The sequence below is a fragment of the Chinchilla lanigera genome, unplaced genomic scaffold (assembly GCF_000276665.1).
Source record: "Chinchilla lanigera isolate Chin_1 unplaced genomic scaffold, ChiLan1.0 scaffold00043, whole genome shotgun sequence".
NCBI lineage: Eukaryota > Metazoa > Chordata > Mammalia > Rodentia > Chinchillidae > Chinchilla > Chinchilla lanigera.
In genome coordinates, this window is record NW_004955444.1 from 17,847,590 (window position 1) to 17,863,107 (window position 15,518).

The 15,518-nt window shown below is 42.0% G+C and overlaps 1 protein-coding gene across 3 annotated transcripts in view; it reads right to left on the bottom strand.

The window, feature by feature from the left end:
• Positions 1 to 12,409: 12,409 nt before the first annotated feature.
• Chd7 (chromodomain helicase DNA binding protein 7) overlaps positions 12,410 to 15,518 on the bottom strand; it is a 207,625-nt gene continuing 204,516 nt past the window's right edge. For all 3 annotated transcript variants that reach the window (XM_005392182.2, XM_005392181.2, XM_005392183.2), the window contains one exon: positions 12,410 to 14,282. In XM_005392182.2, coding sequence (XP_005392239.1) covers positions 13,365 to 14,282 — 918 coding nt within the window. In that variant the 3' untranslated portion in view covers positions 12,410 to 13,364. The remainder of the gene's footprint in view (positions 14,283 to 15,518) is intronic.

Here is a 15,518-nt window from a genome sequence, read left to right on the forward strand (position 1 = left end):
TGTGTATGATTGCTCATAACAGCTTTATGTGTCATAGCCAGAAATTGGATGTAACTCAAATATTCAGCAACAAGCAACAAGATAAATAAATTGGTAAACCTTCACAGGAGGTACTCCTCAACCACCAAAAGAAATGGACTATCGATAAACACAACACACATGAATCTCAAAAATAATGAGTGCTTTGTGAGAGAAGGCATACAAAAAATAGACACCGAATAATTCATTGATGTAAAGTCCTAGGAAATGCAAAGTAACCTGTGTGACAGAAAGCAGATCAATGGTGCCTAACTATTAGGGAATGAAGAGGAAGGGAGGAGTGAGGCAATGTGAGAGAAATGGATACATGTGTGCGTTATCCTGATCATTGTGATGGCTTTATAAAAGGCATTCAAACTTTCTTAATACATTGGCACCACATATGTCAATTATATTTCATTAGAACTGTTAAAAATAAGGTACACTGACAGAAGTTTTTAAAAAATGGAATGAAGCCAGGCATTGTGGCACACACCTGTAATTCCAGCACCCAGGAGGCTGAGGCAAGAGGATTACCACAAATTTGAGGAAAGCCTGGCTTATATAGTAAAACCCTGCCTCAAAAAACATAAATAAATATGAGATTTGTAACAATATCATTTACATAATTAAATAATATATTCACACAAAATAATGTAAAGTTTGAAAAAATAAAATATATGCAATAAATACAGTAGGAAACTCTTCAGGGTGAGTAGGTAGGCAGGAGCTCTGCGGTTAGATCTGAGGTAGAAGAGAATAAAAGATGAAATGAAACAGACTTGTACAGGTTATGAGGCTGAACAAAGAGTTCTACAGAAAAAAACTTTTTAAAATTGTTTTTGTAATAAAGAATTTTCCTATGTCTACAAGACACATTTTCCCCTTCAAAACTAGACCCATGTCTATCACCATTCACGAAACTAAAGTCAAAATGGATCAAAGATCTGAATATTAAAACAGAAACACTAAATATACTGGAAGGGAAAGTAGGTAGAAATCTTGAAGACATAAGTATAGGCAGAAAGTTCATGAACAAAGCCCAGTCTGCATGGGAAATACTTCAAAGAATCAACAACTGGGATCTCATTAAAAATTTTTGGTACCTCAAAAGAAATCACCAACAGAGTAAAAAGAAAATTCACAAATTGGGAAAAAGTTTTATCCAACTGTCCCTCAGACAAAGGACTTCTGTCTACAACATACAAAGAATTTAAAAAAAATCAGGACCCCCCACATTCAAAGACCCAATCCAAAAATGGGCGTCTGAGATGAATACACACTTCTCAGATAAGGAAATACAAATGGCAGATATATACATCAAAAAATGTTCATTCAACGTCATTGGTCATTCGAGAAATGCAAATTAAAACAACACTGAGATTCCATTTCACCCCAGAAAGAATGGCTATCATCAAGAAATCAACCAATAACAAATGCTGGTGGGGCTGTGAGGAAAAAGGAACCCTTCTCCACTGCTGGTGGGAGTGTAGACTGGTGAAACCACTGTGGAAATCAGTGTGGAGATTCCTCAGTAAACTAGAATTAGAGGCCCATCTGACTCAGCTATTCCCCTGCTGGGTATTTTTCTAGAAAAATTGAAAATATCATACCACAGCAATATATGTGTACCCATGTTTATAGCAGCACAATTTGTAGTAGCTAAATCTTGGAAACAACCCAAATGCCCATCAAATGAGGAATGGATAAAAAAGATGTGGTACTTTTATATAATGGAATATCACTCAGCTATAAAGAAAGATAAACTTGAGGCTTTTATAGGTAAATGGATGCAACTAGAGACCATACTCATAACTGAAATAGATCAGAGCCACATATATAAACATCATGTTGTCTCCCTAGTGTAAGAACCTGAAAGAGTAAGTAAAATCCAAAAGGTACAATAGATATTATAAAAGGGAAAGAAACTGCTCAAATTGGAAAGAACAACTGGGGTGGGGGAAAGGAGAAAAGAAAGAAGGGGGAAATATTATATTATATATGTATTATATGTATATACACACACACAAGATAGCTAATTGTATTACCACTTAGTGTTTTTTTATTGAAAGGAACAATTAATGCTTAATTGTTTGATCAATTTTGCATGCCTATATCTGGTAATCTGAACAACTACTTTGAGGATAACATTATGGAATATAACAACCATTGTTGATTTCCTATCATCTTGCTTTGAAATTCTGTATCATTTTTGTTTTTTAAATCTCTTTAAAATAAATAAAATAAAAAGGAAATATTTCTGAGATTCTATGAAACCTATGAAATAATTTTTGCTTCCAAAAGGAGACAAGTTATATTTTCACACTCTTGGAAGTTGAATTGTTGCTTGTGTCACATTTTAGAAACTCCTGTTAGACACTCCGCTAGCAGCAAAATTCTGCATTTCAATAAGGGCATAATTACCATGATGTTTATAAAGCTCCATCATTCCCTCTATGTAGGCCCATTGCACAGATGTTTAAGTACCTTCAAGCTGTGTTTTCATATGTACAGCTAATAATTAATTTCTAGCTGTGGTTTCCCTTTAAATAAAGCCAACAGTAACCAGAAGGTTAGCTTAGCAGAGAAGTTTCCCTATGTAAAACATCATTTATTTTTAGTTTATTGCAGATGTTGGGGGGGGGTGGAAAATAATTAAAAGTGTGTGCTTCCTTATAACATGCTATCTCCACTAACTGAACTTCTAACCTGACATAAATACATTGCATACTGTAACCTGTTCTCCTGATTATTAACCTTGAGTGTGGCAACCTATAAATCATCCCAGAAACAGCTGGCGCTCAGCATTGCCCCAAAGGTGCATGATTACGATCGTTTTATATATATCTTGGTATGCAGACATGAAAAATTCATTGAAGAGGTTGGTATTGTAAGACTTATTGTAATGAATTTTCTCAAAAACATAGATCATGCTTAAAATAGGTGTCTGCTTATTCTAATGCAGCCATTTATATCTTCCTGAATTACCTTCCCCGTAGCTCAGCCATTTTCTTAGAGTCAAACATGATGATACCTAAACAGATTTACTACACCACTGTGCACTGCTTCAAAGTAGAAGTTCGCTGTTTTCTTTTTTCTCTTTCCCTTTCTTTCTTTCTGCATGTGAATGCCTACAGAATTCAAGGGTGCAGCTACTTTAAACAGAGGGAATCATTTGGAAAGACATTCTCTCAAGGCATCCCCATCTGTTAGGGTTTATCAACCATGAATACATGGAGAATCCCCTGAAAGCTTTATGCTTCTTATAACTCACCAAGATGTTCCACTACTCCATGAAAAAAGTTTGATCATATCTACATTTATTAGAGGAGTGAAGTGTTGCGCTAACAAATTCCATGAGTGTCACAAAATGTCACTGTGCAAACGAGGCAGTCTCACTGAGGTGGTGACCTTGTCAAGGTCACACACGTAGAAAGGACAAGGGCCCAGATTTGGCTTATCTCAAGGTGAGGCATATTCTGAGATACCAGAGGACTTCAACCTAGGAACGAGGCAAGGCAGTGGTTCAGCCCACAGTGAACATACTGTGTTGCCTTTTTCTGCTGGAAAATCTACACATACGAACACATGATTAGAGAAGCCTAGTTCCTGTAGGTGTTTAAATCATCATTCTGTTTGATTGCTTTGTTTCTGTTTTTATTTTTGAGACAGGGTGTTGCTCTGTAGTTCAGGCTGGTCTTGAATTTAATGGTGTAGCCCAGGTTGGCCTCAAACTCACCATCCTCCTGTGTGTTTCCCAGGTGCCGGCTTTAAATTATCATTCTTTCCCAGGTAGGAGCTGCTAAAAACAGTAAACCTTTATTGTGTCCTTAAAATGAGCTTTGGGAAGGAGACAGGTGCCTGGCAGCAGCTTTCGGACCCGCGTTGCTGAATACTGTCTCTGTTGGAGCCCAGAGCCTGCCCCACAGTTCCCCTTCCCCCAAAATAGCCCAAGTCTGCCCTTCTGACTGCAGCTCCTGAGGGTACTAACCCTTGGGGCTGGATAGACTGGCAGCAAATTAGACATTAGACTTTTTAAGTAAAAAGGTGAGAATTCAGACTGCCCAACTGGTAGGGATTTATGCCGAAAAGCCTCTTTCCTTTCACCGAGGCTTCCTCTTCCTAAGCAGGGAAAGCTGAGTGAACTCTCTAGGGCCTGTTTTGTTTTGATTCGAGTTTTACACTAAAGGGCGAGTCGGAACTGGAGCAGGGGCCCTGAATGTGCTGAGGCGAGGGAGGGAACCGAGGGCGCTGACTGCCGTCTGGCAAGGGCGCACACACCTGGACTGTTCAGGAACCTGGGCTAGCTTGGCAGGGATGCTGTGTGCGTCCCCTGGCCAGCTTCCTGGAGCCAGGCAGAGAGGAAAGGGCTGCCTTCTGTCTTCTAGCTTTGTGTGAAGACCGAAGGGAGGAGCCTAGAAGGTTCACGAGACGGCTCCCAACTTCTCTCAGCCACTGGGAATGAGGGAACTAACTCATTCCACCAACACAAGCACACACTCACCGAGCGCGGGACAGTACAATGGGGACGGCACTCCCTGTGGTACCGTCGTTACGCAGGGACGTGAGCACAATGGTGGACATTGTGAGTGCGCATTCTGGGCCAGGGTGCTAAGGAGCTCCAGGCACGACCTCATTCAGCCGCCAGGACGGGCCACATGCGGCCACTGCTGACACCCCCACTCTGCGCAGCGGGAAGGGGGCAGTCCTCAGTGCTTGCTGTCATGCAGGGAGGGGAGAGGCCTCTGCCCAGGAGGCATTTTAGGAGAAAACACAATTTAAACGGGTTTTCCTCCTCAGGGACTGGCCTGTCTTGTACTTTCCATTTCTGAAGTGGAATTAAGAGCAATTCCCCACCAGCTTCAAGTTCCTTTGCTAGTTTGGTCTCAGACAGAGGGAGTCACAGACACCCTGAAGACTAGATTGCGTTTAGGGACCTTCTCTCCCGAAAAACTGCACAAAGCTGGGCATGCGTGTTCAGGTGGTTGGGATCATCCTCATCGCTCTCCATGAAAGCCGACCTGCGGACCTGAGGACAGAAGCTTGGTTTTCTAGCAGGGTTTTTCAAAGTCCAGGCCGCCAACAATTACTGCATCATAAATTAGAGGGAATGGCCACTTATTTAATGAAATAGAATACAACAGGAAATATCAGAGTGCATTACACAAAGAATGTATTTTATAAAGTTTAAAAACTTCCTGTCCAAATACTAACGTGCATAAGACCCTAGGGTTAGTTCTGTTGCTCACTAGCACTGAAGAACCTGCATTCTAGAAGCCATCCCCAACCCCGGCCCCGGCCCCCGGGCTGAGGTCTGTGACGCGCTCCCAGCCTAGAACTGCTTGTCTGGGGCTGGTCACCAGCCCAGTTCATACAGAACATTCCTCGGGCCAGAACCTCCCCCACCTCAGTGCTCACACTGTGCTCCCCCTCACCACTTCTTTGGAACTCATCTGTCGATGATGATGCTTTTGAAGTTATTTATTGAGTGCCAATTTTGTCCCAGACACTAAGGATTTTGCATATTTCTTATTTCTGATGCTCACACAACACTATAAGGAAGGCATGTCTGTTATCATTATTATTATTATTATTATTATTATTATTGTAAAGGTACAAATGAGAAAGAAGAGGCTCAGAGATGAACTCCAGCTTCTGTTTTCACTGAAAGATAGGACTTACCTGGTTGGTGTCATAGTGTGGTAGAAAGACCACATTCTGTAGTTTAGAGTCCAAAGACCAACCAGCAAGTTCTAACTAAGCCATCTGCTAACCCGGAATCACTGAACTTCATTTCTTCCCTCTTCATCTCTAAAGTTAAAACTATACTGTTTCAAAGTGGCAAGCAGCAGCTAAGACAAATGTATGATCCATTCTCTGAAACCCCCAAAGTGCAGGCAGATGTATCCTTTATATTAGTGAGCTCCTCAGCATACAAAGGTCAGGACCCTGACCGCTTCCTGTTCCCCTTCCCTGACTTCCCAACACACCTTCCAGTTTCACATTAAATATTTGCCGGTTGATTTCTGCTAAAGAAAAGAATGATGCCTATTATTTCCCTTTGCTAGCATAACAAGCTCTGAAAAAAAAATGTGTCTTTAACTAATGCACAAAAACACTTCATGCCATTTGTTCTTATGAGGTTTACTGTAAAAAAAACCCAGAGACAGAGGTGGGGGGAGATCAGCCTGGATGCCATTTTCAGACCAATGTTGCCACCATTTTTAGGTCACCACTGACCCCACTTTTAAAAGAAGAGGTATATGACAGGACAGAATGATGTGTGGGTCAGGGAACTGTAATTTCTAAATCGCTTTGCTTTGTGTTTTGCAGTAATTTAAAAGCGTAGACGGCCTCTCCTTCAAGGAAGCATCCTGGATGAGATTGGGCGGAAAAAGTTCAAATTACAGGGAGCCTGTGACAACTGATCAAGTCCCACACCCTATCCTCAGAGCTCTGGGCTCAGTACCTTCTCATTTAATTATTCAACACATTTAGCTACAGTCAGCTAGGTAGGATAATTTGCACCTGCAACAGCTCTTAAAACAGTAATTCCGCCTAAATCTTGCAGTTTGTGTGGACTTCACAGTGTCCTTGAGGGCAGGGAGCATATCACGCACTGTGCCACACCCATGCACATTTTAAACCTGAAGGAACTGTGCAGTGGCACGGCACCTCCATCAGCCTCGCCATCTGCGTGCCGTCACATCTTAAAACCACACCACACTGCAAGGTCACATTGCCAACTGCTGAGGGTAAGCTCTCCGAGAAGCACATCATCTGGAGATGAGATTTTGGCCGTTTAGGTATTTGAGCTCCAAAGGCACAGAAAAAGCAGCGATTCTTAAGGTCACTTTTCTTGTTGCATGTCGTTTGCACCACACTTTCATAGTCCCTTCTCACTTCTGGAGGGCCACCATTGTTTTGCCCTTTTGGCCTGTCCCCAAACTACATGAAAAGCTAGCACAAACACAAAAGCACTCCCCCATATTATAAATATTATTCAGGTTTTGCAATAATAATCCCAAGTAAGATCATAATAAACAATCGATACCTGCTTGCTCCTCGTTAGTTTTTTTGGTTGAAACATAAAGGGGTAAATTTAATTGTACCCCTCCCCCCCCAGCATGTGCTCTGGTGTCCCCCGAATTCTTTACTCAAAGTAGGCTGGGGACTGGGAAGCCAAGACAAGCACCTGTTTTGAGTTGCCGCAATGGTGTTAATACTACATCTTTCAGAATACACAGGGTCTGTCTAAAATAGGGCAGGGGTTGTTTGAAACTACGTTTTGGAGAGTGAGGGGAAATGAAGGTCTTTCACTGGTTTTGTGTGACCAGTGGCTATTCCAGGTCAGTCGAGCTGTTCCTCAGAAGGAGCCACAGCTGAAGAAGCGAAGCCAGGGGAGCTGAGCAGCAGGGTGCTTGCTCTGGGGAAGAACAATGTCCCTGCAGCCAGTCACCACGGTGGCTCTGTGTCCAGGAACCCTCACAATACACAGGAGGGACCCTGGAGATGCCTGGCAGGGCCTCCAGCCTAGCAGAGGACTTAGCTCTACCACTGCTGTTATGTAAATCCATGTGAGAGCTGCAGCAGCCCAGAAAGCCCTCCGAGTAGGGAGTGATGAACTCGTTCTGCAGGAGCCGTTTTCATCCCCTGCAGGACATGTGGGTTCCATGTTCCGTCATCTCCATGTCTACAGGCTGAGGCTGCCTTTCAGGGCCAGCCAGCCAGATACAAGGTAGTGATGAATGGAAGGGGACTGGTCAGTACCCAGGAATCCTAGAAAAATGCTTAATAGTGTTCAAAAATAGATTGTCAGTTGCATAAATTGTACAAGATCAGCATGGGTGTAAAGCGTGCTTGCAATTGCGGTGAACACATTTTTAAAATTTAACTTGAACATTCATCTTTCAGTCACCCTTCATTGGTTACTTTTGTAGTATTACAATCTGGGAACTTCTGGTATAATCTTCAGAGCATACCATCAGTGGTTATCAAAAGTCTGTAAACTGGTGTGGTAATGTACACCTGTAATCCCAGCATGCTCAGAGGCTGAGGATCACAAGTTGAAGCCCAGCCTGGGCAACTTAGTGAAATCCTGTCTCAAAGTAAAAAATAAAATTAAAAAAGGGCTTGGGGATGTAGCTCAGCATGAAAGTCCTGGATCCAATCTCCAGTACTGCAAAAATAAGTAAGTAAGCAGGTTTATATCTCGATCTGTTCTAGGTTTTGGTATTTTAAGACTGTGGGTTGAATGAATGTTAGTAGCTTATAACTACTATAGTTAAGATAGATGGTCCGCAGCTAGCCACTGCGTTGAGAAGCCTAAACTCTAGTTCTGGCCACCACACTTGTCTGAACACGTGGCCTCAGGCAGATGACCCCAAGTCCCCAGGTAAAGGGGTGGTGGCAACAACTCAAGCGAACTTACTGAGATGTGGTGTGGATTAACTCACGAGAGCCTGTTGACAAGCAAAAGTCCTGAACCCTACAACGCTGAGTTTCTTGACTCCTGCAGAAGCAGAAGCGCAGTGGTGTGTGTGGCACAGGCAGCGTTTTCCATCCTCCAAGGCCCTGTGCACGCCCCAGAACTGCGCAGTGCGCAGCCTGCTTAGGTTTCAGTCACCTAGGCTACAAGTGGAAGTTTCTTAAACTGAGGCTGACAATCAGGAGCTGGTTTTGGGTTGCAAAGCATGTAAAGCCTCAGTCTCTGGCTCCTCCCACAGAAGAGTCAGGTTTCTCACATTTGTAATTTTGAAATTGAGCTTGCAGATCAAAATGCAGAGGTGGGGGGAAGCAGAAGTGGAAGAAGCCACCTGGAGTGATTCCTAAATAGTATTCTGACTTGGTTCTTCTGCTTTTTATACATTAGAAACCTATTACACTGTCCTTTAGCTACAACTCAAAATTCACCATTCTTGCTTGAGATTTACCTCATGAAAGACGTTGAGAAAGGCCGCTCACAGGAAAGAGGCCACTGAGGGCGGCATCACCACCCTGAAGTAACGTGTGAATGTGCAGATACAAATTCTGCCATCTTTGCTCAAGTCATGACAATCTCAGTCTTCCTGGGAGCTAAGCTAACTATAAATCATTCTGAAGATAACGATGCCAGATGTAGAAATATGTGCAATTTTTTCTACCCTGTTCTTCCATTTTATTTAAAATATATGGTATATTCGTTTAAGGAGATCCCAATTAAAATTTAACTCTACATTGGAAGATCCAAAATAACTGCTATTGACCAACATATCCATTAGGAAGGTGGGATTACATTATGGCAGATAAAAGGACTTACATGGTCCCAAATACCTCAAAAATGACTGTTCTCAGATTCATCGGAAAAATCCCCAAGTTGGGTGACTCCTCCACCAAAAAAATGAAACAGTTTTTTCATTGAAGGCATCTTCCACTAGATGAAATCATACAGTAGATGAAATTCCACAGGTAATTTACCAAATGTGGTTTACTATAAGGTGTCTATAAAACTGTGATATATCTTACCTGAACTAAGAAAATACATAAAAGTGCTCATTAAAGAGCTATACTGAATGAAAAAAGATCTATCCTAACTTACAAGTGCTTGTTAGTAGAAGTCATTTACATTGTTTTGCTTCCTAATTTAAATTTATTGATGGCTCTGGACAGAGTTGTTCCTTGCACACACCGCTGTTGTAATACTGTGTATTCTCACCTCCTCTGCCTTTCAGAATTTTTAAAATTCTTTCCAAAGACACTTAACAAATAATTTTCATTAAACTAAAAATTTTGTAGAAGGACATGAACAAAAATTTCCTTGCTGTATCTTTTTTTTGGTAACACTAATCATGACTTACCAAAAAAGAAAGGTTGACTTTACCTTTAGCTGTAGTACAGTAATTCTCCGGAAGAGTTACTTCAAATGGAGGCTTTACCTCTTTAAAAATCTATCCCCAATCTATCGACTAGTTTTCATTTCCATTGCCACCAACAGACCCATGTCAGCTACAGCATTCTCCCAGCTGGAATTCCAGATTCTCCTTCACCTTATTTTTGCATTGTTGTCATACTGACCTTTTAAAAACATAAACATGACCATACAACTTTCTTACACAAAATCTTTCCAAGGACTTTCTGTAGTGCTTAAGTATGAAATCCAAACCTTAAATTTTCTTGTTACCCTATCACCATTTAATAGTCTTGACCTGCGAACATTTATTTGTAATCTGTCAGCCATTTCTCCCTCCTAGAATGTAACTTCCATGACAGCAGAGGACTGGGATATTTTTTGATTTCTTAGTTCCAACCATGGCATGTAGCACACAGCACCCAGTAAATACTTGCTGACAAATGTTGATCCCACTAGCACAGTGGTTAAGAGTTGATTTCTTTATATAATAGAAATACTTGTGGGGCAGAATAAATGAACTAAGTGAGACAAGTTTACTTAGTCAGACCTCACTTTCTTCCTGGCTGTAATTCGACAGTCCCTCTCCCTCCCCCTTGCTCCCTTCCCCTCCCCGCAAGTACTAAGGGTGGGCTGCAGGGCCATGTGCATGCTAGCGAGGTAAGCACTCCACCATGAAGCTACATCCCAGCTATTTTTTTAGCCTCCCTAAAAAAAAGGGGATAAGCCTCCATAAGTTGAGCACACTGGCCTGGAACATTTGATCCTCCTGCTTTGACCTTTGGAGTGGCTAGGGTTACAGGTAGTAGGACCACTCTGGCCATCAATACGTTTTGTTTCCCAACCTTAAAATATGAAAATATACAAACACTTCACATCATCCCTATGCAATGATTTTCTGAGACCTAATAATAAGAGTGCTGCAGGAGGGTGTGCTGTAGTCCGGCTGACTCCATCTAAACCTGGTCAGCTACACGCCCCTGCCTCAGCTCTCTCATCAAAGTACAGCACTTCCCGGAGCAAGACGAGACCAAGCAACAATGCCAGGGACAGCAATCTCCATCCTGGGCCACTCACACTAAGCACACACTTAACACTGATTTGTACCACACCGAATCGAAAACATTTCTTCTGTGGATTCAAGATCTGGTATCAAGAACTGACTACCGGAAGGAAAAAAAAAGTACCACCTAATGTCATTTAAAGCCATGCCAACAGAGGAACTGCAAATAACGCAAGAGTGGGCACTGACTTGTCAAGACAGGGTCCCACGGGCTGTAAGCACGGATGCCTTTGCTGTGAAGATCATCGCTGCTCTTAACATCTGATGCTAACAGAGACAGTCATGCACTTTTTATTTACAGGGGCTCACAAGCAAATTTCCAATAAAGAATTTTAGGAAAAGATCCTTTTATAATGTATTTTATTAAATAAATTCCCCCTACTAAAGTCTTTCAGTTATTTAAATATTTAAATTCTCCATGCTTTGTGCAGGTCTACTCTTATTTTCCATGTTCAAAGAATTCCATTTCAGAAGATATTCTAAGGCACTTCCTTCCAACGCACGCTGCCTGTTAACTTCCAAGAGAAAATAGTGATGACAATTACTAGATACAACCACAGGGCCTACAGAGTGGAGGTTTCAAATAGTTCCCTTTCCACAAACAGAATGGGCGTATTTTCATCCTTGGGATATAAACCGAATGAATTTCATTGTCTGAAAGAATTTAGACTCTGTCTTGTCGCACGCTGGGTGAGGGTGGCCTGTGCACGTACACTGGGCGAGGATACGGAGGCAGCTTGAACAGACACAAAACAACGTTATTCGTATCTCTTCTTTGGCTGGATGGAACCACGGTTTTGTGTTTGTTCAGGTGACACAGAAGGGTAAAAACAATAGATCTCAATTATGCCTTACTTCAAATATCCAAGGTCACAAAGAGGTCTGCAAACCTGGTCGTTTTTGAGACTGTGTGTGCACATATACATAAGCAGGTCTGTTTTAATTCCACACGGCTTTTTCACAGACAGGTTTCTGGCACTAAGTTCTGGTCTGCAGGACCCCAGAGCGCCTTTGTGTCCCTTTGCTGACACTACAGCACTGTTTTTCTACCCATTATCCAAGGATAAATGACCTAGATATTGTGCCTATTAAAGCCTCACTTTCCTTTCGCCCTTTTGTTCTTCAGTGTACCACATTATCACATGCCGCACACGTTTTTAAGTATTCTCACTCTCAGATCTCTTTTGGGAGAGCAACACAGGGCTTTTATATGTGTTTCTGTTGAGACAACTGGCAGAGAACTATGTGAAGATAATACAAGTTCTTCCTTCCCATCTAGTCTTGAGGATAATCAGTTTAGTGTATTACTAACAGCAGCTAATCTAGTATGAGGCTATATCAAGAAACTATACAAAAGCCAGAATGCTGCATGTGCATCTATTGCGAATACAAAAAAATAGAGTGAACACCAGTTCCCCTACATACTACATTCTATAATTACATCTCTGCATATCATGGGTCACTTTTATTAAAAGCATCATTACTACAGTTGGCAGCAATTTACATTTTATCTTACATGATAGCAGTTTTCAAAGAAAAAATAAAAGAACATCACAACAAAGAAAAACAATACATTTACAAAGTCATGTCTGTAAACTTCAAGGCTAGTTTAGAGCTGAGGTAATGCTGTTTTAGCTTTGTGGCTAAAGTAACGAAGTCCTTTAATTTAAAAAAGGTACCTGATTCTCACTTCTCTCCCTCTTTATTTATTCTCCTATTCATTTTGTTTACACCAGTGCATTACAAGACCACGAGACAATGGAACTGTAGTTCTGTCTGGCAAGAACCCTCCCAGTAGGTTAATTTTCCAAAGGGACCCTTCACATTCAACAGCTGCCTTATTATTGCTGCGCCTCGGGACAGAGACGTTCACACTAACGTGGGGATTGTCAGAGTGTGTGGATGTGTATAAACAAGTGTGGGAACCCCGTACAGTCCTGAAGGGAAACGAATGAGCAAGTATATGTATGGTAAATTTCATCTTGACCTTCACAGCAAAAGAATTAAAAGTTAAAATTAAAAAATTAAATATATAACTTCATACTTCCTTGAGCAGCACTTCCTTCCATTAGTGCCCCCAGGTACAACTGCTCTTTATTATAATACCAATGGTACCAAAAGGAAAAGCAGAGCATTATGTAAGTTTCCTTAAAAAGACATGATCACCTCGCAAATTTCATCTCTCCTAGGGATAATAAATAATGCACTGCACAATACTTAATGACCAAGATACCTTTTGACACACCTGTATAACATGACTTGGACTTTTTTTTTTTTTTTGCTACACTATGTTACAGAACAGCTTATAAAACTAGGTATGAACATTAACTGTGAGTGTAAACAGTAGGACTACCACTTGTCAAAAGTTTTAAACACTTTAACTGGAACTGGTACTGGTTATTCATCATTTCCATTGTTTGCTATGTCATCCCCCCCATCAAGTGAGTCTAGCTCTTCACCCTGTGCCATTTCGTCTTCTAAGATGGAGGACTCTACGGTCTTGTCCAGGCTCTCCTCAGCGTCACTGCCCTCCAGGTTATCTCCATCTTTAAAGGGGCCTCCCTCGGCCTTGTCAGCAGCCTTTTCTTCGCTGGAGCCCACAGCATTCTGGAGTCCTGCCAATGCTGGGAACCCAGGCAGCGTCAATCCCCCCAGTCCTGGAGGTAGAAACATGGATGGGTAGAAGAGGCCTGGGGCCATGGTGGACAGGAGGAAAGGGTTGAAGGCTAGTGGGTTGGAGGGCAATCCAGCCGGGGCAGTAGCAGCACCAACAGATCCATTTGCGGAGTCAGTAGCTGAAACAGCATCTGTGCTTTTCTCAGAGTCTTTGTTCTCGTCTTCATTCTCATTTGCTTTCTCTTCTACTTTTGAAGTGCCGTCTTCCGGTTCTCCTTGACTAGAAGCAGTAGTGGTGTTTCCAGTAGCAGCTGAGAGAGGGTTATTCAACAGCCCGCCCAGTCCAAACACGTTAGGCAGGCCTGCCATCCCCGGCAGCATCAGGGGCAGCACGGCAGCGGGGTTCTTAGCATCACCTCCGGCAGTGGCAGCTGTTGCCAGTCCTGGAGGGAAGCCCATGAGACCTGCCAGCTGGAGAGACTGGAGGTTCTGGAGATTCTGAAGGCTCGTCAGGTCCATCCCAGCAAACAAGCTGCTCACCAACAGAGGGTTGATTCCCGAAGTGGAGGCGACAGCAGCAGCGGCTGCAGCCGCTCGGGCAATTTCACTCTTGGGCCTTCTTCCTCTCCTGCTTGCTCCTTCTCCCCGCACCACAGGTCCAGTGAGAAGACGGTCAAACATTGACTCAGGAACAAAACCCTGAAGGGAGAGGCGAACAACAGCTATGAAGACTGCGTACGAAAATTCAGTCTCAATACTGGCCTCTGAAACTCGACATTCTCAATGGAAATCCTCAGTTTTCATTCTGAAAGTTGAATGACAGGGCTGGGGACCTAGCTCAGACGGAGCGCTTGCCCGGCATGCGTGAGGCCCTGGGGCCCATCCCCAGCAGCCAGTACCAAAGGAAAACAAACAAACAAATCCAAAACCAAACAAATGAACAAGCAAAAACGAAAAGGTTGATGATAAAACTGTTAAAAGGAAAGGTTGTGTAATTTGAATAATTATACTTGTGTATAATTTTCATTTGCAAATAAATGAAAATTCAACAGCTATCAAAGATTTTAATGATTAAAAATTGTTAATTTTTACAAAGTAGTATAATAAAATAGTTGTATAGACTAAATACAGGATATTTTATATACTCCAATGTGTTCTTTTGTTTTTTTCAAAAATGTCAGAATAGGAAAAAAGTAATTGAAAACTATGGAAAATTTAATTACAGTTTAGTTATCTGCTCTAGATATATTTATGCCAAACTCTTCCTACAGATGTTTACAACAAGTCTATTCTTAATTTCAAAAATTTGGAAACAACCTGGAAACGCTTCGGCGCGGTGTTGAGCTAACACAGGGGACCCACCCATGCAATGGAGCACTCCTCTACTGGGGAAAAACCAGGCTTTTGAGACACACAACCCTGTGGATGAACTGCAACATGGTGAAGGACAGCAGCTGCCGCAGAGGAGCACATACTTTATACTTCTGCCCTACTACCATTCCCAAGAGACAAAGGTCTCTGATGGGAAACGGGACCACAGCAGTCAGGAGCTCAGGGTGGTGGACGGAACAAAGAGGCGGGGGTGTGGTGGGGGATTCTGTCCTAGTCACAGTGGCAGTTCACACAACTGCACGTGTGTTATGACTGACAGGACTATAAGCCAGAAGGAAAGACTCAATTTTATTGTATGATTTAAACAAAAATAACCAGCATGTCATTAAATTTAAAAAGAAACTAGTAACAATAAAATTTAGGCAGCATTGTTGCATTATTTGCATACGTAAATTCAGAAATCAGAATTAATAATGTTATTGATCCTAGCTAGCACAAATATGATTGCACAGGTGAGCTGTAAAACAGGGTTATCTGGAATACACACCAAGACAATGAATGTGTATTTCTATACAATTTTTAAAAATCAGAAACCTGACAAAT